Below are 24,451 nucleotides of genomic sequence, written 5' to 3'. Positions count from 1 at the left end.
AATTCTAGACACAGTTTTTAAAAAAGAAAAGCTCATGGGAAAACAAAACTCATTTGTCCTGACTGTATCTATACTTCAGAGCTGACCTCTCTGCTAAACCATTTAGCCTCTAAGATGCACTGGTATCTCTTTGTAACTCCTGGGAAAGACTACCACAGAGGTGAAATTTTACTGTGGAAACTTTTTTATAGTCCTGTAATAGACAAAAGGTAGGGAAACCATACAGTCACGTACAGCCCCTGATAGCCTCACTTTATACACAAAGCAAACATGATAAGTTTTGAAATTTTTGATCCAACAATCAGGAGCTGTGACTGTTAGTTCAGGTTGTCCCAAAATAAATTACTGAAAAAAAAACTGAAATGAAGTCTTTCTGAAAGGCTTATATCATTAATGAGTCCTGAGGTTTATATCATATGTGAGTCCTGAATAAAATGTCCTAGTTATCAATTACAGCCATGATCAGAGTGCTTTCAGAGACATATAATCAATTCTCTGGCACCATACCCAAAGTGTTTCTGATGCTGAGGCACTTTTCACTGCACTGCTATGGGGAATATATTTTATAACAGTAATAATCCCCTGAATTGCAATTCGTTTTTGTTCCCTGTACTGTAAGACTTCAATCTCCTTCTTCACTTCACTCACAGGTGTCAAGAACGAATGAGCTGTAAAAGAGTAAAGGTGAGGAAATTGTAAGTTTTAAAGAACTGAAATGACACAAATAAGAACTGCATTTGCAAAACAATTTCCCAACAAGAAATTATACAGTTGCCACACTAACTTAAATACAAGAAATTTTGTATGGTTATATAGCACCCCCTTATGAATTTTTATAAAATTAACATAAAGCATTTATCAATTAAATTATGATACACATTTCCAGTCGAATTTTCCTCTTCAACAGATATTTGACTTTCTGAGTGTAATTTATATAACGTATTTGAAACATCTAATTGCCCAATGTCTATTTTAGGTATCTTCAGACTTTCTATGCAATATCATAGGAATTGAAATCTACCAAGGTCACATACGAGCTCAGTGACACTAAATCAAGATATTCAGTTAGTCACCTTCCATGTTCTCTCTTTTCATCTAATTTGGTAAGGTCAAAATATTAACCTTTAGGAAGCATGACATTTAGGTTTTACAACTGCATTAAGACAGAAGTATTATCAGTGAATGTTGCTACACTGCTATAAAATAAAAGCAATGATGAAAGAAATAGTGTGTAAAATAGCAATTACACAGTACCTTTAATAAAATTACTGTACTTGGAAAAGGTCTCCGGCACTGGTGGATAGGGATAATATCCACCAATAACAGTATTCTCCACTTGCCCAGATTCAGTCTTTCTGGTAACCCACTGAATAAAGTTTTGTACCTTGATATCGTTGGTATAGGGCTGATCATTTAGCTCTCCTCGCAAGCAGGATAAAGCACACAAAAGAAGAAAGAGATCACTATAATAAAACTGTACAAGCCTTTTAAAATCTATTTTAACATTAAAATAACTTCTTATATCAGCAGTTTAAAAAAGCCCAATTTGCTTATTTGCTGTATAGTAATTTACTCAAAGATGGTAAACAAATGCCAAGAAGGAATGCAGACATAAGAGCTCAAGAGGGCTAAATTGTCCCTATCATACGCTAAAATTCACAGGAAAAGCAGAAACTATTAAGCTGCATTTTTGTAACTATATAAATGATTGATATCTTCTGAACAAATTGAGTTCACATATTAACTGGAAAGCATAGTGTTGGGTATAAACAAAACTGCTTATGAAAGTCGCTCAGAATTTAAATTCATGTTCTTAAAGCATACTCAAAACTGCCATACTTATACCTGATACTAAATTATCTATAAAGTATTGACAAACACCTCCAAGTATGTGACACCTTTGCTTGTCTTCTTCTGTTGACAATTTAATTAACTGCCACCATGATAGAATTCTGCGAAACATTCCAAATTTTTTCCTCATGTATATTAGGGTCAACTGTGTCTGTAGGCAAGTGCTAAAACTTTTCTTGCTTTATAAATAAAAGAGGTAAAAAATAAAACTGTCTTGTCACCGAGTGTTACAATGTAAAAATTAAAATGTGTTAAAGGGTACCAGTGAAGAGAAAATATATTAAATGCTTAATATAGTATATAGAAAGAAATTACCGATAATAAACACTCGACTTTCATTTGTAGTTGTGAGGTAAAGCAGCTTAGGTACTTGAGCATCGTGTCTGACAACTTTTAGCTGGGTGCACATAAAATGTGTCACTGTAGGAAATGGAAACATTTATCAATTGAAAGTTTGCATCTCAATGAGGACACATCAAAGTCATGATGTAAACATGCTTAATAAGCTATAATACTTATCAGATTCTTATAGCAGCATGATCAAAATTTAGATTTAGTAGGTCTGGAGAGATGCCTGAGAATATACATTTCTTTTTCTTTAAAAGTTTATTTACTTGAAAGGCAAAGTGACAAAGAAGGAGAGATTGAGGGTAGTTCCTATCTCCTTCTTCACTCCCCAAATGACTAAGGCTTGGTCAGGATGAACGCTGAATCCAGAACTCTATTCAGATCTTCCATGTTAGTGGCAGGGGCCCAAGAACATAGGCCATATTCTGCTGCTTTCCCAGGTATATCTGAAAGGAGTTACACTGGAAGTGGAGCAACTAGGACTCCATATGGGGTGCTGGTGATGCAGGCAGTAGCTTTTGCTGCATCATAACACTGGTCCCAAGAATCTGCTCTCTAATACAATCCTAGTTGGTATTGGTACTGTTGAAGTAAAAAAGAATCTACTATTTACAAACCTGCTTTTATTATTATTTTTTTAACCGGGGGCTTTTCATTTAGAAAACCAATGGTTGCACCTAATCAAATTCATTTGCTTGTTATACTTGCCAAAAGTATGGTCTTACAAACTAGAAATTGAAAAAACGTATTTTTGTAATTACATAAGAGTATATTCTAATTTAAAATAAAAATTTCTCAGGGCCAAGGTTGTGGCTTAACAGGTTATGCTCATGCCTATGATATCATCATCTCCTATGGGCACCGCTTCAAGTTGTAGCTGCCCTACTTCCAATCCAGCTCCCTCGTAATGACATGGGACAAATAGCAGAAGATATCCCCAGTATTTAGGCTCCTGCCATCCATGTAGGAGACAAAAAGAAGCTCCTGGCTCCTAGCTTTGACCTGGCTCCTAGCTTTGACCTGGCCCAGCCTTAGACACTGAAGCCATTTGTGAAGTCAAATAGTGAATGGAAAATCTTTCTCTGCCTCTTTTCCACTCGCTGTAAACTATGCCTATAAAAAAAAAAACCAAAAAAAAAAAACACCAAAAAACAAACAAACAAACAAAAAAACAAAAACAAAAAACCCTAAAACAATAGTTTTTAAAAACTGAAAAATGTCCCTAAAGCGTAACCAAAAACATTCATTGCATCTTATATTTACTAGTTTATTGTCTTCTGTAGCAATGAGAATAAACTTATCTGAATGCTAAGAAGTACCTTTAAGTCTATAGCTTTTATTTGAAAAAAATCTTAAAAACTAATGGTTAAAAAATTCTCTAGGAGCCAACATAGTGGTGCAGCACATTAAAAGGTCACCTGCAATGAAGGGACCCCCAATATCATAGGCCTGATTAGTCCCAACGACCTTGGCTTCTGACTCAGCTTCCTGTTAATTGGCCTGAGAAGGCAGATGAAGATGGTTCAGGTACTTGGGCCCCTGCAACTGAGGTGAGGCCCAGGATAGAGTTCCTGGGTCCTGACTTCAACCTGACCCAGATCTGCCTGGTGCAGCCATCTGCTCCCTTGTTGCTCTTTCAAAGAAAGTCAATAAATCTTTAAAAAGAAACAAATGTCTAAAATCTGCTAAGACAGCAGAGAGCACATTGTGCTTATAATAAAAATTTTTAAAAGATGTTTCTCTTGCTAACTTTTGACTACTAAAAATCTGAGTTATATTTGATGTTTTCAAACTCTTTGACATCCAGGACACAAGTTAAACTCCTGAATATTGACTTGAAGATTTTGTAAAGGATAACAGAGAATACAAAATTCGATAATATCTATAAGCATCTGGCCTATTTTAACCTCATAATATTAACTTCTCTTATTTCTTTTAATTTCCTTTGTTGTGTGTATGATTGAGGGATCTCCAAAAAGTTCATGGAAATACATATTGTAAAAATGCAGGGCCAGTACTGGTGGCATATAAACCTAATCGTCCACCAGCAGGCACCAGCATCCCATAGAGGAAGCAGTTCATATCTCAGCTGCTCTACTCCAGATTCAGCTCCCTGATGGTGACCTAGGAAAGCAGCAGAGAATGGTTTAAGTTCCTGGGCCCCTGTAACCACATGGGAGACCCAGAGGAGATTCCTGGCTTCAGGTTAGCTCAGTTTCGGCTCATGCAACAGCATACCCATGATGTTCTTTCTGTAACATTCCACAAAACATAGAGTGAAGTTCAGTTTTATAAAGACACATTAGAAACAGTCTCACAAGCAAAGAGCAAAACCTAATGATACACATGTGGGTAATACTGTTTTGCACAGAGACCAAAAGGAGCAGAAGGACAGCTTTGCATATAGCCACTAGATCTCTTGGCACTCAATATTTTCTATCTTATTTCTGATAAAAAAATTAAGTATAGTAGATACTGGGAGTCTCCTCCATGTTGATAAACATTGAATGTAGATAACAATCATTATCAACTCATGTAATTACTTAGACAAATAGCATTTATACTAAAAGAGCTTTATGTTCAAAATTCAAGCAAGGAAACATTTCTTGAAATTCTTGAAAAATAAATGTACTTTTCTTCTGATGCTATATCTTAAGACTAGCATGCTTCATGAAACATATAATGGGATATTCCTAAAGTAATTTAAAATAAAACAAATAAAAACTATATATAGATATATATATTTTAAAGATGCACTTATTTTCATTGGGAAGGTAGATTTACAGAGAGAATGGGAGAAAGAAAAGATCTTCCATCCGCTGGTTCACTCCCCAAATGACCTCAATGGCCAGAGCCAAACCAGTCCAAAGCCAGGAGCCAGGAGCTTCTTCTGGGTCTCCTATGTAGTTGCAGGGTCTTCATAGGCCACAAGCAGGGAGCTTGATGGGAAGTGGAGCAGCCAGGAATTGAACCAGTGCCCATATGGGATGTCAGTGCTTGGAGGTGGAGAGTTAGCCAATTGAGGCATCATACCAAGCCCAGAAAAATAGCATTTTATCTGAATGAATGCCAGGGGAAATGCCAATGCCAAATTATCGAAGTATGGTATAAGACTATCAAACCTAATAATAATCTCTTATTCAAATGGAATTTAAAATTGCTGCAATTCTTCTACCAATAAGTGCCATGTTAGGAATGTCTGATTTATCAAGGGGCCTCAGGCAATTTTCAAAAGAATTAAATGGGAAAGTACTGCTCGTGCTTAAATTTTCTAAATGTTATGCTTAAACGAGTTACCTGTTTTCTAAAACACTAGCTTCACTCCCAAGTTAATTCTTTGGACAAGCAGATAATTAATAGCTATAATATCAAATGTCATACTGATTTAGAAAATACTAAGCCTACTGTCACATTGCTTGAATTTGCTAACTCAATAACATGCAACTTCTGTAAGTCAGCTTCTTTCACTGTTATTTTTTTTAAGTTAATGCTTCTACTTTAAAACCAAAAGTATAAAAAATATTAAGAATTAAGTACTTGGATAAATATTTTCAAAGATTTCTGGCTGAGATGTAGAAAACAGTTCCACAATAAATGGCTGCTCTGAAGTTCCATCAGCAAGGTGTATCCAGCGATATGACCAAAAATCTTCACAGTTTTCTACATTTGGATAGAATATTAACATAAATGAAGACAGATGATTATATATGCACATGAACACAGAATTACTTACTGAAATACTATTTATGATTTACAAACTTAGTTTTACCTTTCTTTTTTGATCGCTGGACCCTTCCTACAAAAACCAAAAGGCCAATAACATCACAGATAGTATCTTTTGGCATATCATCCAGTTCTGATCTAAAAAAAATAATAAAGCACATATTATATCTTAAACCATCAAAAAGGTATCCCTACAATTGGGACTGTGAAAATGTATAACTGTATAGCTGCTGCAGCATAATTGTGGGGGGATTTTGAGCAATTGTAATACATTATTTTTTAGAAGCTAACATTAAAAATTTATATTTAAGACACTTATGATAAATCATAGTACCTTGTGATAAACTGATAATTTAATTTTGGCAATTTCCATTCAGGTTTCACTTGGTTTTCTGGAATGATGATTATATTAGTTGGAGGATCTTGAAGATTCAGGCCAATTTCTGAAAAACAAATATATTATTTTAATATAATATCTAATAAGTACTAAAGACTATGTCTGCATAAATTACACAAATAACAGACTGTATATGTTTAAATCTGCCAATAAAATCAAGTACTAGATCATTATCAATGACCTTCTTTACCTGTCATCATCACATTCATCCATACCCCCATCAAAGCTGAACCATATTATTTTGTGTTATTTGGTCACAAAAAAGTCCCCAGGTTAAAGTTATCACTTGTGTTTTTATATACATGTAATCAATTATGGCAATATTGCTTCCTAAATAATTCCTCCTACCATACCTATATAGAATATCTCTCATACATAGAACTTCTGTATGTTTAGTGCTACATGTTGGCTCTTTATTCTGGCTCAATCAATTTCTCTATCGTTGCATCAATTTCACACTGTCAGATGTGAGTTCTTTCAAAAGTTCATAGAAATTTGAACTACAATGTAATTTGGTGTAAAACTAAAATTCAAGTATTTGAAGGGTCCTCAAACAGTTAATGAAAATGCGTATTATTATAAAACTGTATATGAGTTAAATTTTTTAACTGAAACATGCATTTTCAAATTCTATTTCTAAGAACTTTCACTTAAAACATTAATTTTTAAATTTGTATTGGAAAGGCAGATTGATAGAGAGAATGATATTCCATCCACTGGTTCACTCCTCAAGTGGTCACAACAGCCAGAGCTGAGCCTATCTGAATCCAGGAGCCAGGAGCTTCTTCTGGGTCTCCCATGTGAGTGCAGGGACCCAAGGCTTTGGACTGTCCTCCACTGCTTTCCCAGGCCACAAGCAGGGAGGGAAGCAAAGATTTACCCACTGAGCCATAGTGCCAGGTCCTTCTATGAATTTTTGAAAGCAGCCTTACTAAAAGCTGTCTTAATAAACAAATGGATTCCAGGGCTGGTGCCATGGCATAGCACATTAAGCCTCCACCTACAGTGCTGACATCCCATATGTGTGCCAGCTCATGTCCCAGCTGCTCTACTTCTGATCTAGCTCCCTGTTAGTTGCCTGGGGAAGCAGCAGAAGATGGCCTAAGAGATTGGACTCCTGTACCCATCCATGTGAGAAGAAGCTCCTGGTTCCCAACTTCAGACCAGTTGTCAGGGTAATTTGAGCAGTGAAACAGCAGATGAGTGATCTCTGTTTCCTTTCTTTCTGTAACTGTCTTTTAAATAAATATAAGTAAATCTTTAAAATATATAGATTTGAGACCAGCAGGATGACTCAAAATGGCTGATTTTCTTCCTGGAAGTCACTGGAATTCCATATAAGTGCCTGTTCATATATATCCCAGCTGTTTCACTTCTGATCCAGCTCTCTGGTTATTGGGTAGTCATCCTGAAGTAGTAGGTTAAGTCTCCACTTGCATTGTCAGCATCCCATAGGAGTTGACTGAAGTCCTGGTTGCTCCACTCCTGATCCAGCTCCATGCTAAAGCGCCAGGTAAAGCAGCAGAGGATGGCCCAAGTCCTTGGCCCCCTGCACCCGGAAGTTTCAGTCTGCTGGCTTTGGATTAGGCCAGCTCAGGTTGTTGAGGTCATTAGGGGAATTAGGGGAGTGAACCAGTAAATGGAGGATCTTTCTCTGTTTCTCCTTTGCTCTGTAAATATGCCTTTTCAATAAAAATATAAATATTTTAAAATAAATAAATTCAGTAAATTAAATAAATGCTTGAAAATATTGTAGATGAAAGAACCAAAAGGTTTATCAGCCTATAACATCTTCAGTAATTTTATGATTCTTTATAAATTTATATAAACAAAAAGCAATAAAACAATTAAATTTATCAAATACTCAACCCATTGTAGAAATTGATTTGATGTGTGGATTCACAGGGAGCGGATGCATCCTGAATTGATAACTCTTTTTAACTGAATAATCTTGAAGCAGAAGAACCAAACCAACCCGCAAACTTTTGTACCACTCAGGACACAAAGCATTCCACAGGATCACTAACACTGTGCCTGAACGGTCAGCAACTTCCAAAACAGTCTAGAAAAACAGTGTAGGAACACGTACATATTGGTTACATATATATATATATATATATATATTCATATGTATATATATTCACCCTTGACATGACATATTATCTGAGACAAGTTAAACTCGAAGATAACATTAAAATTTAATTCTTTTTTTTACTAGTGATGTGGTTGTCAGTTCTGCTAATACTGGTCAGTTAAAGGCAAGCATTCCTTTTCAGTTGTAGTAACTTTCTGACTGACTATAAACAGGGCATAAGCTATTTACAGTTAGTTCTCCCATAATGCTTAGTACAGTACCTTATACCAAGTAATCACATGATTATGAAGGAAATCACATTTAAAAATTTTTAAGGGACAATCTTGACATCATTTAAGGCCTTGCTATTTATGTTATAAAACAATAAACATTTATACCTCTTATAATAAAAGCGTAAGCACCTAAAATAGTTATTTTATTAAACATCGGAAAAATATAATAAACTATTAAACAGAAAGAAACAACACAAAGCTATCAAGATAGAGCTCATCACCATTACAGAAAGTCAAAGTTACAGAAGAGTCTCAGCTTTGACTATTGGAAGGCTACTAGCAAATGATCAGTTGAAAAAACAAACAAACAAACAAAAAAAACCTAAACGGATTCTGCGATTCTGTTGGGAAGTCAATGGGAGGCAGGAAAATGAAAACATGCAGCGTGGTGTACTTCAAGAAGACTACCTGAATAGAAAAGATGAAAATATCAAAGACCAGGTGCATCAAGATTAGCTAAAACGCACCAATACAGGAACAATTCTTTTTTGTAAAATAAATTACATAACAAATACCTTGCAATATAGACCTACATACATTTTAAAATTGCTAAATTGAAATGTTATTTAAACAGTTACTCTATTATGCAGTCAGGTCTTTAAAGTTAGAATCTACAACTTTAATATGTAATATTTGATCATTTCTTGTACCTGGTAGGGCTCAATCGTCTTTTTATCAGGTTTCCCATAGTATCGCAGTTTTGATTGACGCAAGATCCTCACAAGCAGTGCAGGGAAATCACTTCTGTCAGTCCAGGTTGTTTCAAGATGAGAAAGGGAAATTATTTTAGTATCTAGAACACACACACAAAAAAGAAAAAATTTTAACATTATCATGGTAACTTTACAGATATATTTTAACTGTTAAAAATCTGGCCAGGTACTCTGTGCACTTCGACATCCTAATGGCACTATTTTTTTTTTACTAGTAACAGATACATATGTTTAGAACATAATTTCATGTGAAACTCCCTCTACTTTATGAAACCACTTAATGACTTCTTGAGAAACCTAGAGCTAAACTCAAGTCCTTTAAGATGTCCTATGGGAGAAAAAAATGTAACAATTCCCCACTACTAAACACTTACATGTTTATAGAATGATACATTCCTGTACGGCCCTCTCAAAATTCACATGTGTAAATTCTATGTTTCCCAAACACATCAGATCTGATGCCGTTTCAGGGTCTATGCACTTGATGCTAACTATCTGAAATGGTACTCCTTCAACTGTCCAAGTGATTTACTGTTCCTATTCAAGCTTTGCTCAAAGGTCATTTCCTTAGTGATGGTGTCCCCAACCAAACTGAAAATTGACCCCTTTTCTTATCCAGCACTCCACTTTATTTTTCTGCCTAAAACTTATTGCCTAGTCATATACCATATAATTTACTTCGAGATGGTTTAATGTTCAAGCCAGCTGGCAAGCAGAAAAGTTGATCAAAACCTATCAATCATCTTAAAGGATTAACTTGTACTTCTGCTTTTATTATTCCTAGCGTTAACAGGAGTGTCATTTATAGTTCTCACATTTTTCTTACAATCTACTCCCCCAACTTTTAAAACCGGAATTTGCATTAGTTCCAGTAGTCATTTTCTTATGACATCCTTCACTTTGGGAGCCAGTGCCCAGGTCCAGTAGGTTAAGCCTCCACCTGCAGGGCTGGCAACATCTTTATTTTGGTACAAAATCATACTTGTCATTTCTTTTTAATAAGTGTTTAAATGTGCTTCACAATAATGCCTATAAACACACACACATGTACATACACAATTTTCAGTGTTTTAGGACATTTTGTGTAATCCTTCTCCCAGTCTCCCAATATAGACAATCTCTTATTTATGATGGTCTGCTTACAAATTTTCAAATTTACAATGTTACAAGCAACATGCACTCAGTAAAAACTATGCATAAATTTTGATCTTTTCACAGGCAAGTGCTGTTTCAATTTATGATGGGTTCATCAGGACATACTTATCCTAAGTTGAAGAGAATCTGTACATTGTTAGCCAAGTCCTAACAGTCAGTCTTTTATGGACTAGGTTGATAATATTCCTTTTATAGGAATACCTCTCCAGTACCCTTAGTTGGCAACGGATTCACAGGGTTGATGACCCAGCACATCTCGGTAATGTCTCAGGTGCATCTAAATATGAGCCTGATATTTGGTGAAGTTTTCTACTGTTCGTCACTGATGCCCTTTAATTTCTAAAACTCGTGTAAAGTTTGAACCTCAAGCAGCTGCCTTTAAGTCAGCTCCGTGGCTTCCTCCACCAAGGTTGCTTAGCTACAAAGGTCATTGGGCATGCAGACCATCCCACAGCCCCTCAATTTTAGTTGTTAGACAAATAGGGCACTGGTCAGTGAAACCAATTTCTTAGGTAGTACTCCTCAAGCTACCCCGTTTCTCTGCTATAAACAAGGTGAAACGTTTATTCATATTAGGGATTCTTAGGGGGCTGGAGCTTCTGTTAATAGCTCTATAATTCTTTGGAAGGCTTTTTGCAGGTCTCTTGTCCAGCATGTTGGATCTGTGTCAGAACCCTTTAAAGCCTCACATAAAGGTTTGACTACCAACCCAAATCCGAGAATTCATATTCTACAAAGTCCTGACAACCCTAGGAAAGTCCTTATTTGCTTTTTTTTTTTTTTCATCTGTGGTGGCCCTATAACACAATATAGCTTCCTTTCTCTTGATTGAACGAGCACACTTTCCTTGTGTCAGAGTATATCCTGGGTAAATTTACCTCTGGTTTAGAAATCTGAACTTTGCTGGGGGAACGCTTATCCTCATTCTAGATTCTGGATTTAATGGGATGCAGAAGAAAGCATCTTCTCGGTAAGAAAATTCATCACATTAGGATGAATTGAAATGACTGCCTCATTAACAGCCCTGAGATCTTGAGCCATTCTGTACTCTACATTTGGCTTCAAAACAGGTAAGCTGAGGGGCCTGGCGGCGTGGCCTAGTGGCTAAAATCCTCGCCTTGAACACCCCGGGATCCCATATGGGCGCTGGTTCTAGTCCCGGCTGCTTCACTTCCCATCCAGCTCCCTGCTTGTGGCCTGGGAAAGCAGTCGAGGATGGCCCAAAGCCTTGGGACCCTGCACCCACGTGGGAGACCCGGAAGAGGTTCCTGGTTCCGGGCTTCGGATCGGCGCGCACCGGCCTGTTGCGGCTCACTTGGGGAGTGAATCATCGGACGGAAGATCTTCCTCTCTGTATATCTGACTTTGTAATAAAAATAAATAAATCTTTAAAAAAAAAAAAAAGAAACTAATTGGAAATAGAAACCACAATGCCGGCCCTAGAACACTGTCATACATTTTCATAAACTCTTTAATATTTAGCTAAACAGAAGACAGCTGCACACTCTCTTTGGCATTCAGTCTGTTTTAATGTTACATATCACAAAGCCTCTGTAAAAATCCACAGCTTATAAGAGAATGAGAATGCAAAAAGGTAAGTGAAGCCTTAATATTATTATGAAGGTAATTTTGTCCTCATAAAGACTTTATAAAACATTTTGGGAAAGCTCTAGGGGTGCCCTGGAAGATACCTTAAAAATGCCATAAAAATAAATCAAGGAAATACAGACAAAAACTAAAGACAATGAATCAGAGAACATGATACCAAAATAAAATTAAGCGGCACTTATAAATTTAATTATTTAGAAAGATTAACGAAAACATAAAACTTTGGGAATTCTCAAGAAAAAAAATAAACGTAGTGTTCAGAATGCAGCCAACATTACGAATGATTCTTAAAAAAAAAGATGTATTTATGTTTATTGGAAAGGCAAATTTACATACAGAGAAAAGGAGACAGATCTTCCATAGACTGGTTCACGCCGCATATGGTCACAACAACCACAGCTGAGCTGATCCAAAGCCAGGAGCCTCTTCCGGGTCTCCCATGCATCCAAGGCTTTGGCCTATCCTCTACTGCTTTCCCAGGCCACAAGCAGGGAGCTGGATGGAAAGTGGAGCAGTCAGGACATGAACTGGCACCCATACAGGATCCTGGTGCTTCCAAGGTGAGGATTTAGCTATTGAGACATCACGCCAGGCCCTTTAGGCATGATTCTACATAACACATTTGAAAGCGGCAGTGAAAGATAATCTAGAAAATAAATTATTAGTATTGCCTGAAGAAGGAGAAGAAATCGGAATAGGAAGAAAATTTTAAAAATACTGGCCTCCAAAAATGGTGGCAGGGTTTTATAAAGAACTTCTATTGTAACACTTGCCAGCAAGAGTCAGGGATGTGTGTAGGCTGGCCAGTTAGGCCAGCAAGTGTCAGGACAGTAGGTGGGCCATATCAGAATGGGCCAAAACACTCATCAGCATGCTCAAAATCCAGGGCTGGGAGCAAGTTCCCCCAGTAGGGGAATTTTGGGCACTCCCCTGCAAGGCTGCAGCTCACTCTTGTAAGAGTAAGAGCCAGGGCTAGGGGCAGGCCAGGCTGGACAAGGTTGCAAAATTACTTTTGGGGAGTATAGGGGCTGATTGGACTAAATTAGGCCACAGCATCTAAGAGTGCACATAAGATCCAGGCACGGGCCCGGCGGCGTGGCCTAGTGGCTAAGTCACTCGCCTTGAACGCCCCGGGATCCCATATGGGCGCCGGTTCTAATCCCGGCAGCTCCACTTCCCATCCAGCTCCCTGCTTGTGGCCTGGGAAAGAAGGAGAGGACGGCCCAAGGCTTTGGGACACTGCACCCACGTGGGAGACCTGGAAGAGGTTCCTGGTTCCCGGCATTGGATCGGTGCGTACCAGCCCGCTGCGGCTCACTTGGGGAGTGAATCATCGGACGGAAGATCTTCCTCTCTGTCTCTCCTCCTCTCTGTATATCCGGCTTTCCAATAACAGTAAAAATCTTACCAAAAAAAAAAAAAAAAAAAAAAAAAAGCTGGGTTTAAAAAAAAAAAAGATCCAGGCACGATATGCACCCACAACTATCAAGACCACTCAAGCAACATCCTTGGAACATTCTTCCCCACAGCAGGGTCTCTAAGGTTACATTAAATTGCCATCTTCATCCCTGGGGGCTAATGTAGTTTGACAGAAAGAAGGTGGGGGGTGGCTTCCCCAACCCTGTGGACAGAGGAAGAAGAAAAAAAGAACGGAAACATTTATTTCACCCACCTACTTCCACACCTCAATACTTCCTACCCTAATCAGAGGCCTACATTGGGCATTCATCCCTCTCAGTTATGTAAACAATATTTAAAAAAAAAGATTGGGGCCCCGTGCAGTAGCCTAGCGGGTAAAGTCCTCGCCTTGGAAGCCCCGGGATCCCATATGGGCGCCGGTTCTAGTCCCAGCTGCTCCGCTTCCCATCCAGCTCCCTGCTTGTGGCCTGGGAAAGCAGTCGAGGACGGCCCAGGACTTTGGGACCCTGCACCCGCGTGGGAGACCCAGAGGAGGTTCCAGGTTCCTGGCTTTGGATCGGCGCAACACCGGCTGTTGTGGCTCACTTGGGGAGTGAATCATCGGACGGAAGATCTTCCTCTCTGTCTCTCCTCTCTGTATATCTGACTTTGTATTAAAAATAAATAAATTATTAAAGATTTATTTTATTTTTATTGGAAAGAAATACAGAGAGAGAAGAGACAGAGAAGAAGATCTTCCATCCGTTGATTCACTCCCCAAGCAGCCTCAACGGCCAGAGCAGCACTGATCCGAAGCCGGGAACCTGGAGACTTCTGGGTCTCCCATGCGGGTGCAGGGTCCCAAGGCTTTGGGCCATCCTTGACTGCTTTCCCAGGCCACAAGCAGGGAGCTGGATGGGAAGCGGAGCAGCCGGGACTAGAACCGGTGCCCATATGGGATCCCGGTGCGTTCAAGGCGAGGACTTTACCCGCTAGGCCACGCCGCTGGGCTCGAAAATAAAATAAATCTTTAAAAAAGAAAATTTAGCTTTAAAATCATAGCATTAAAAAAGGAAATTTGAACAATATTCAAAACATTGCTCTTATTCTTAACAATAATCTGTCCCAGACATTAGGAGAATATAAGTGTAACTACAATAAAGGTATCTACCATTCTCTTCTTTTCACATTTTTATATTAAAAAAACAGGTAGTGGAATCAGTATCCTGGCATAATAGGTTGAGCCTCTACCTGCAATGCCAGCATCCCATAAAGGCTGGCTGAAGTCCTGGCCACTTCATTTCTGATCTAACTGCAGGCTAATGTGCCAGATAAACCAGCAGAGGATGGCCCAATTCCTTGAGTCCCTGTACCCATGCGGGAAACCTAGAAGAAGCTCTAGGCTCCTGGCTACAGATGGGCCCAGCTTCTGCCTTTATGGTCATCTGGGGAGTGAACCACCAGATAGAAGATCTCTCTCTCTCTCTCTCTCTGTAAATCTGCCTTTCCAATGAAAAAAAAAATCTCTAATACACCCCCCCCACCCCATCTACAGATACAGTGAATTACCTGTGCCTAGTGAATTTCGGGAGCCTCCTAAGGGGAGACCATCTGCAATGGCTGACTGCCATCTAGCTATGGAAGAAATCACCACAACCTACCTGGCACTTAGTCCCAATGCCTGGACACTTCTGAGGCAAGGGCAAGACCAGGAGGCACTGGACTGCCCACATCAGAACAAAGTTGGAACATCTGCATACCTGTCAACTGAATGGATTCATTGTTTCCTTTTTTTTTTAAAAGATTTTTTTTATTTTTTTATTACAAAGTCAGATATACAGAGGAGGAGAGACAGAGAGGAAGATCTTCCGTCCGATGATTCACGCCCCAAGTGAGCTGCAACGGGCCGGTGCGTGCCAATCCGATGCCGGGAACCTAGAACCTCTTCCGGGTCTCCCACGCGGGTGCAGTGTCCCAATGCATTGGGCTGTCCTTGACTGCTTTCCCAGGCCACAAGCAGGGAGCTGGATGGGAAGTGGAGCTGCCGGGATTAGAACCGGCGCCCATATGGGATCCCGGGGCGTTCAAGGCGAGGACTTTAGTCGCTAGGCCATGCCGCCGGGCTCCATTGTTTCCTTTTTAAGGTTCCCCTGTAACTTCACGTGTCCCTTAAAAAGAGAAAAAAATTGCTGGCGTCTTAAGTGGAAAGAGCACATTTTGGCTCCAGGGATCTCTTCCCAAGATGCCAGCTTCTCAAAATAAATTTTCTATTATCAACACTGGTGAACTGGCAATCCCAGCAGTTAACAGTGCTGGCCTGGTTATTTGTCCAGCAACATCAATTCATGTTATAAACAGAATAATCAGCGAAGTTTTATAGAAATAGGTACAAAACAGAAAATATTTGTTGTTGGTTCAGGAAGAGTATAGTATAAATCTTCAGTCATTCTGAAGACTGACACTGACATACAAGTTTAAATGATTTTATTAAAACATGAAATGCAACCCTAGGAGAACATATTATAATGCATAATTCCAGAACCACAAAAAGAAAAAAAAATATTGCAAGCTTCACAAAAGTTGAAAAGCTAAATAATAGGAACCAGCACCATGGCTTTGGAAGCTAAGCCTCTGTGAGGGCCTAGTATGTGCTGGGCAGAACCAGCCTGGACTGCAACACCCATTGGTTCCAGTGGAAGTCGGGGCTGAAAACAACCAACCCAGCAACTGCAATCACCAGCTGATTGGGGCAATGGACTGTGCCGGGCCCTGTAGTTGCTAGTACATACAAGAATCTAGTCTGGGAACACCTCAGACAAAGTTTCTTTGGGGATCTCCCCAATCGAACTGCCGGATCAAAACCCTAACCAAGAAAAGACAGAAGACAGAACAAGTCAATCAACCACTTCAGCTATATGTTGGCAGTGAAACACTGGGCAAATGGAGACTCTATGATGGACTAGGTCAATCAGTGGATTCTTCAACGACCTCATCGTGTTTTGAGAGGCAAGATTGGCAGCAATTCATAACTGGTGAACTATCAAAATCACTTGAGCAAGTATCTCAGAGAATGCCCCACATCTGAGACTTGGGGTAGGTGGGAAACTGGGTGGGGCCTCTTTCTCAATATCCCCATTTACCTCAGATACATGAAGGAAACAATATGGAAATAATAGTCTTACCCACTCTCCCATAGCCCTTGAACCTTTTTACCCAAATTAACTTTGTAAAGATTATAAAAAATAAAATAAAAAAAAGGAAGCTAAGCCTCCACCTTTGGCACTGGCATCCCATAAAGGCGCTGGTTCAACTACTGCCCGCTCCACTTTGGTCCTGGCACCCATGTGGAGACCTGTAAGAAGCTCCAGACTCCTGGCTTTGGATAAGTCCAGTTCTGGTCATCAAGGCCAACTGGGAAGTGAACCAACAGATAAAAGATCTCTCTCTGTCGCCTTCTCTCTCTGTTAACTCTGCCTTTCAAATAAAAACAAATCTTAAAACATACAATGGGATATCAAAATAGAAATAAAGCTCATTATTCATACTAGATTTAACTGCACAAAATTCATCTCTTAAAGGAAGAAAGACTATTTGTGTCAAAAAGTAAGCCCTTAGTTGCTTCTTTATTTTAAGATATACTTATTATACTTGAAAGTCAGAGTTACAGAGAAAGGGAGGCAGAGATCATCCATCCCTTGGTTCACTCCCCATTGGCTGTTATGGCCTAAGCTGGGTTAGTCCAAAGCCAAGAGCTTCTTCTGGGTCTCCTACATGGTTGCAGAGTCCAAAGGCCTTGAGCCATCCTCCACTGCTTTCCCAGGCCCTTAGCATGCTAGCACTGCAGGTGGAGAAGTAGGCTGCTATGCTACTTTGTGAGCCCCAGCTAGATGCTTCTTAAGAAAGATAAATTTTGAGAGAAAGAAAAAAAGAAAGGAAGGAAGGAAGGAAGGGAGAAAGAAAGAAAGAAAGAAAGAAAGAAAGAAAGAAAGAAAGAAAGAAAGAAAGAAAGAAAGAAAAAGAAAAGAAAGAAAAAAAAAGAAAGAAAAAGAAAGAAAGATAGATAGATCTTGGGCAGGCATGGTGGCCTAACAGGCTCCACCTGCAGAGCCTACATCCCATATGGGCACAGGTTCCTGTTCCAGCTGCTCCATTTCCCATCCAGTTGCCTGCCTGTGGAGGGGGAAGGCAACAGAGAACGGCCCAAAGCCTTGGGGCCCTGGACCTACGTGGGAGACCTGAAAGAAGATCCTGACTTTGTTCAGCTCAGCTTTGGTCACTGAGGTGCTTTGGGGGAGTGAACAAGCAGCTCTGTCTTTTCTTCTCTCTCTGCCTTTCAAATACAATATAGGTAATATAGGTAAATCTTTTTTAAAAAGGAATAAATCAAAATAAACCTAAAATAAAGTGCAAATGGGGGGCAGTGCCTTGGTGAAACAGCTAAGTCTCAGACTGCAGCACCAGCATCCCATATGTACACCAGTTCCTGTCCCAACGACTCCACTTCCCATCCAGCTCCCTGCTAATGCACCTGGGGAAGCAGCAGAGGATGGACCAAGTCCTTGAGCCCCTGTGGGAGGCCCAGAAGAGGCTCCAGGCTCCTGGCTTTGGATTGGCTCACCTCTGCTGTAATGGCCATTGTGGGAGTGCACCAGTAGGCGAGCTCTCTCTGTTTCTTCTCTCTTTATGTGTATCTGCCTTTCAAATAATAAACATATCTTTAAAAACCCCACAATTTCAAGTGGAAATAATGATATGGAGAAGGATGCTCTAGCCCAGTGGATCACAAGTATCATTTTTAAAAAAGATTTACTTATTTCAAAGGCAAAACGACAGAAATGCAGGAGTGCGGGTTAGGTGGAAGGAGGCTGGTGGAGAGACAGAGAGATAGAGGGAGAGACAGAGAGACAAAATAATTCACCAGGTCCAAGCTAGAAGCCCCAAACTCCATCCAGTCTGAATGTCGGGACCCCAAATACCTGGGCCCTCTTCTGCTGCTTTCCCAGACATATTAGCAGGGAGCTGGATTATAAACAGAATAGCTTCAAACTCAAACCAGGGCTCAATGATAGGGATAGCCGGCCTGAGGCCGCTTTAACCAGCTGTACCAGGACAAGTTCAGCCACTCAGGTGTCATTTTGTATCTGTTAGAAATGCAAATCCCAGGGTAACATCCCAGACCAGAAACTGGTTGTGTATTTTAAAATGCTACTGAGATGACATGCATGGCCAATTTCTATTTAAGAATCACTGTTTAAATGGTACCAAAAGACAGAAAGAGTAGTAAACCAAGTCAACAGACTCCAGCCAAAAAGTGACCATGAGGCAAATTTCATGTTGATAAGGGGTAAGTTTCCTTAACAAAATACTAATCAGTCACAATATTTTACAAATTATAGCAACATCTAAAGCAAAAGGTTTTAGAAATATAATAAACAAAACCATTATTATAGAGGAAAGCCAATATTCCTCTCAGAGACACAGGCAAAAATATTATAAAGGGTTTAGAATACCTGCACTAAATTTTTTTTAAAAGATTTTATTATTATTGGAAAGCCGGATATACAGAGAGGAGGAGAGACAAGAGAGGAAGATCTTCCACCCGATGTTTCACTCCCCAAGTGAGCCGCAACGGGCCGGTACGCGCCGATCCGAAGCCGGGACCAGGAACCTCTTCCAGGTCTCCCACGCGGGTGCAGGGTCCCAAGGCTTTGGGCCGTCCTCTCCTGCTTCCCAGGCCACAGGCAGGGAGCTGGATGGGAAGTGGAGCTGCCGGGATTAGAACCGGCGCCCATATGGGATCCCGGGGCTTCCAAGGCGAGGACTTTAGCCGCTAGGCTACGCCGCCGGTCCCAACCTGCATTAAATTTTAAAAGCCTGGTCTATTACGGACGTTCAGATCTCATAAATAACCTTTTTGTAAACTTTTAGAGGTTTCAAATTAAAATCAGAGTATATGTATAATGAATAACAATAAAATCCCTAAGCTTCAAAAATCTGAGATGCAGTTAATGCAGTACTCTTTGGGGATTTAAGATTTTTTTAAAGCTTGTGTCAGAAGTAAATGACTCGAGCATTCAACTCACAATAGTAGAAGATAAACATGAACCAAAGAAGTGGGAATTGAAGAGGATAGCAGAGTTAAGTAGAAAATATCTTCTCACTTGATTTCTTTGCTAATAAGGCCAAGAGTCCTTATTTTCTTATACAATAAAACAGAAACCTTTGGCAAGGCTGATCACGAGAAGTGAACACACAAATATTATGACTGTGAAATGGAACACAACAAGGCAGATTAAAAAATGTAAATTACACATACAACTTTGAGACCGAGGTAAAATGAGCTTTCCTAGTGAAATATCAGCTCTCATAAATGGACTCAAGAAAAAGATGATATTGGTTTCTCTACAAGCCATTGAAAGGAGTTATTCCAAACACCTTCCAATTGTAGCTGAAGACACGATTCAGACAGTTTTAGGGGTAACTGTTAATGTATCTTTAAAGAATATATGGTTTCTATAAACACAGGAAAACAGGTAAACTGTTCAAGTCATTGCTTGAAGCTAATATTAATCTAATACTAAATTTGGGCTGAAAAAGCATTCTTCCATTAGGGGGAAAAACATATATATATATACATATACACACCAAATTCATTTAAATATAAGTACAGAGTTAAAATAATAATCATCACCAACTAGGGATGCAGAAGTAGTTTAACATTAGAAAATTGATGAATATAATTTATTTCACTCATTTCTTTATTCATCAAACACTTAATTGAACGCCTACTAGATGACACACCGTTCTGTATCTAGTGTACACAGCCCACAACAGCCATAGTGCTTATAAACAGGTGGGGAGAATAATTTCAAAGTGTTAATGATTCTATGAAGGGAACCTGCAGGGTGATGTAATAAGAATAAACAGGGAGGGAGTAGTTACTGAAACAGTAGTTTATAGTATACTTAGTAAATCTGAGCTGAGACCTGAGGATAGGAAGCAGCTTCCTAGAAAGAGGAAAGGGCAAAGTATCTGAGGCAAGTGTAAGTCTGGAGGCTTGAAGATCAAAAAGAAGACTGGTATTGCCAGAATAAAATCATGGAGATGAAGTTAGAAAGGTGAATAGGGGGATTGTCAGCAAACTATCGCCCATAAACCAAATCCTGCGTGTCCCTGGTTTTTGTAAATGAATCTGTTGGAACAAGGCCAGATCGATATATTTACAGGCTACCTATAGCTACTCGCCCTATACAATGGCAAAACAAAACAGTTGCCACGGAGACCCTGCATTCTGTCAAGACAGAAAGAGTTCTTATCTGGTTCTTTACAGAAAACTGGCCGACCTTTGCGGCAAAGCCTTGTGGATCCTGGTTGAGGTTCTGGTTTGCTGTGTAAACGCAACAGGGAAGCCACTGGATAGATTCAGGCAGGAGAGTGTCATACCTAATCTCAATCTTTAAAACAAAACACTTTTGAGGTCAAGTGTTTTCTTTGAGTTAAGGTGTTGATTAGACAGGAGTGTGGGGGAGTTATCCAGGTGCTTGAAATGGATATATCTTGACACCAGTGCTCACACAGGAATATATATGTAAATATTTACCAAGCTGGATTTTAGAGACATTTTTTACTTTGCTGTGTACAAATTATACCTTAATGAAAAGTTTCAAAAGCACAAAAGTGTCTCACAAGCAAATATAATGAGAAAAGAACATTATTTTCTCCCAGAAAATAACTTGTAGTATGTAATGCTCTAAAATGCAACAGTCAACAAAAAACAAAAAAATTATTTAAATTACTAGAAGTCAAAACATACAACTTAAAATCAGTAAGATAGGGGGAGACAGGCACACCCAGACATATGCTGGTTAATGTAAATCAGCAAGAACTTTTCCAAAGATGATTTGTCACTATCCAATTGAAAAATCAAATACCTTTTAAGCTAGCAATTTCACTTCTAAGAATCTATCCATTCAACATATTCAAATTCACAAAAATATGCACACACCTTAATGACATCAGCATGGCACTTAACAAACCTTTTAATTGTCTAAAATTATAAGCCATCCATTGACAGGGACACAATTATAAGAATAATCATACAATTACACTACAGACTACCATTTGTAGGGATGAAAATGAAAAATGTCTTGCATTCTTTTTTTTTTTTTCTGCAAAGATACACACCAAACTACTGACAGCCTAGAATTCTGAGAGGTAAGCTGAAGGCATGAGTAGAGGTAAAAAAGGTCTCTCACTACACCCCCAAATTTTATTATTAACAACTTCAAGCATATTGCAAACTCAAAAGAATTTTACAGTTGATCATTAGATTTTTGGCACCAGCGTTTTACTATGCTTGAGTTTTGCATGTTTAACATAATATAAGCAAGCAGTTTGGGATTTTATGTAGCACATTGATATTGCCTTTTGTAATAAGAAGATGGTCTTGATAAATGAATAGATCTTACTATAAATTATTATTCCTTTCTTAATTCTCCCAGGGCATCAATTTTTCATTTACATATTCAATATAAAAAAGATCAACATTTAGAGTAATAACACACAACTGCCTTATTCCATGTTTGAGATAAAATTATTCCATTATTTCATCCTGAGCAGAACTATTTTGCTTTTACATTTTAAATCATTTTTGCTTACACATTTCTATAACATCATTTTTCTCCTTCTAAATGAATATGATTGCAGTTGCATCTTAAGTCAGTTATCCTTTCTTTCATTTTCAAGTTTGTTGACGTTACACATTTTAATAAAATCGCCTATGATTTAGCACTGTGACCACAAAAAAAGGACCAAAAAGCAGTAAATACAAAATTATAATCTTTCTCCTTCTGGTACTTTTATTTTTTCTTTTATATCTTATTCACTATTGCATGTGTGTCTATGCCCACAATACTATCCTACCCCTTCATTCCATCTCCTACATGTGAAAAAATATTTTAGAGCAGTTGCTGGTGAGGAGCTGGCATTTTTAAATTTAACTTCATTCTTTTTACTTGTAAAAAAAAAAATCGTACTTTTAACATCAGATCAGCCCCTGGGCATAGTAAACCATAAGAAACAGTAAAATGAGAATTAGAAGTCTCCCCCACCCTCCACAAACACACACACACACACAATCACATATTCAGAAATTGATATTTACTAACTGTGACACTCAAAAAGTGGTGTTTCGGTTTAAAGCCAATTATGAAGGAATACATCACAGAACATCTTTCTTGAACGGAGGTTAAAACGTGCACGGTTACAACTATCTAAATCTTTGATTCTAAATTCATATCTACACATTGTTCAAGGGATACAAGGCGCTTTTTCCATGACCGAAACGGAAATGAAAGTGGCAATAATTCTACCGCATCCAAATGTATAGTGAATACCTGAGAATAAATTCCACGCGTGCCAGACTAATCTGTCATCAGACACCCTTCTGAATGGCCACTCAGCAGTCAAACCAATCCACAAGCTGCGTGATTTCTTTAAACATCTTTCCTCCTCATTGAACTTATCTATCTAGTACCACTAACAGCTTTTAATTAACAACACACACACAAAAAAAATCTCTCCTTTTCTCTTACCCTCAACTGAACTCCCGCAAACTATTTTTGAACCCTCCGTTGGCTCCCACCCTCTCCTCCCCATTACTTACTTGTAAAATTGTGTTCCTTGGGTTGCTTGTCAGTCAACCAGATATCTCCATACGGATCTTCATTATTCCACAGCGCCAAGTAATGACTCTTGCCGCCCCTCAGGGGTCTCTCGGGCTTGACCCCTTGCGCTCTGTTTCTGAAGGGAGTTTCTAAAGAAATCGCATCTAAAGTCCGTCCGCATTGGACGTTATCTATGCACAGGATCCCCTGGCCTAATCTTTTCTCATTGTACAGACACGAGACTCTGGAAATTTTCATCTCTATGCCAACTTTAAGAATATTTTTATAAACGAGAGAGTTAAGGCTGGGGTCCAGGTAGCACTTTTCCCGATATACCCCGTCAGAGATCGTTACGTCGTAGCAGTACAGTGGGCCCCCTCGTACATTGTCGTCCGGCTCCTCCAACAGGTATCTTTGGACGGCCAGTACGCTGACAAAAGCCACCTCCTTCGGGGTGACCCACGTGAGAGGTGAATCTACAATCTGCTCAAGAACTTTTTGGATCCAGGACATACACCCTTGCCCACTAGCCCTTCTAATCACCCCTCCCGGGACCCCAGCCCGATTTCTCTCAAGATTCGGCCAATCTAGCCCAGCACTTGAGGGGCCGGCCTGAGGCTCATCTGACTCCTCAGACATTGTGGACTAAACCTGTACCTACTTAACTTCCAGAAACTACTTTGCCCTGACCAAAAGCCGGACGCCCCGGCGCCGGCGCCGAGAGCTTTTCGCGGCAACCGCTACTCTGCCGCGGCTGAGGTAAAACGCCAGAAGCAAACTACTGGGAAGACGCTACGCGTGTGAGCGCCTCCTCTCCAGCCTAGCCCTCGCCCAGCGCGCTTCTGATTGGCCGGCACTGTTGCTAGGCAGCCGTACGTGTGGTTTGCGTAGCCAAGCGTTGGATCAGGCAGGGTGGGAGGGGGCGGTGAGGAGGAAAGAGAAGTGAGCCAGAGGAGGGAAGGAAGGCTTGGTGGGTTTCGCGGTTCTCATAACAAAGCAAGTGGGAGGGAGACCTCTCTACGGTAGGCTGCCCTAGAACAGGGGTAAGGGTGGCAGTAGGCACCGGAAAAAGAGAGGGCAGGAATGGAGTGCAGCTATTTATAACTCCAGGGCATTGAGTGTTTGAATATTGGGCCAGCAATAGTAAATAATGTAGAATTAATTAATTTACATTGTAACATTGATTTCCTGTGATACAAACTAGATAATGTATGCAGACTTAACCA

General features: G+C 39.5%; 1 protein-coding gene across 2 annotated transcripts in view; it reads right to left on the bottom strand.

Annotated features, from left to right (window-relative positions):
- The window catches only part of RADX (RPA1 related single stranded DNA binding protein, X-linked), a 64,762-nt gene extending 40,736 nt beyond the window's left edge, over positions 1-24,026 (bottom strand). Inside the window, exons 1-9 of one of the 2 annotated variants that reach the window (XM_004590241.2) lie at positions 23,225-24,026; positions 9,337-9,479; positions 8,189-8,381; positions 6,257-6,365; positions 5,969-6,060; positions 5,737-5,859; positions 2,167-2,271; positions 1,255-1,422; positions 508-668 (exon numbers count right to left, since the gene is read on the bottom strand). In XM_004590241.2, coding sequence (XP_004590298.1) covers positions 508-668; positions 1,255-1,422; positions 2,167-2,271; positions 5,737-5,859; positions 5,969-6,060; positions 6,257-6,365; positions 8,189-8,381; positions 9,337-9,479; positions 23,225-23,864 — 1,734 coding nt within the window. In that variant the 5' untranslated portion in view covers positions 23,865-24,026. The remainder of the gene's footprint in view (positions 1-507; positions 669-1,254; positions 1,423-2,166; positions 2,272-5,736; positions 5,860-5,968; positions 6,061-6,256; positions 6,366-8,188; positions 8,382-9,336; positions 9,480-23,224) is intronic. The other variant, XM_058659006.1, reaches the window with a different exon arrangement.
- Positions 24,027-24,451: the final 425 nt, after the last annotated feature.

This window comes from Ochotona princeps, chromosome X (genome assembly GCF_030435755.1).
Source record: "Ochotona princeps isolate mOchPri1 chromosome X, mOchPri1.hap1, whole genome shotgun sequence".
NCBI classification, from domain to species: Eukaryota; Metazoa; Chordata; class Mammalia; order Lagomorpha; family Ochotonidae; genus Ochotona; species Ochotona princeps.
Note: the sequence above shows the minus strand (reverse complement) of the source record. Positions and strands in the feature narration are given on the sequence as shown.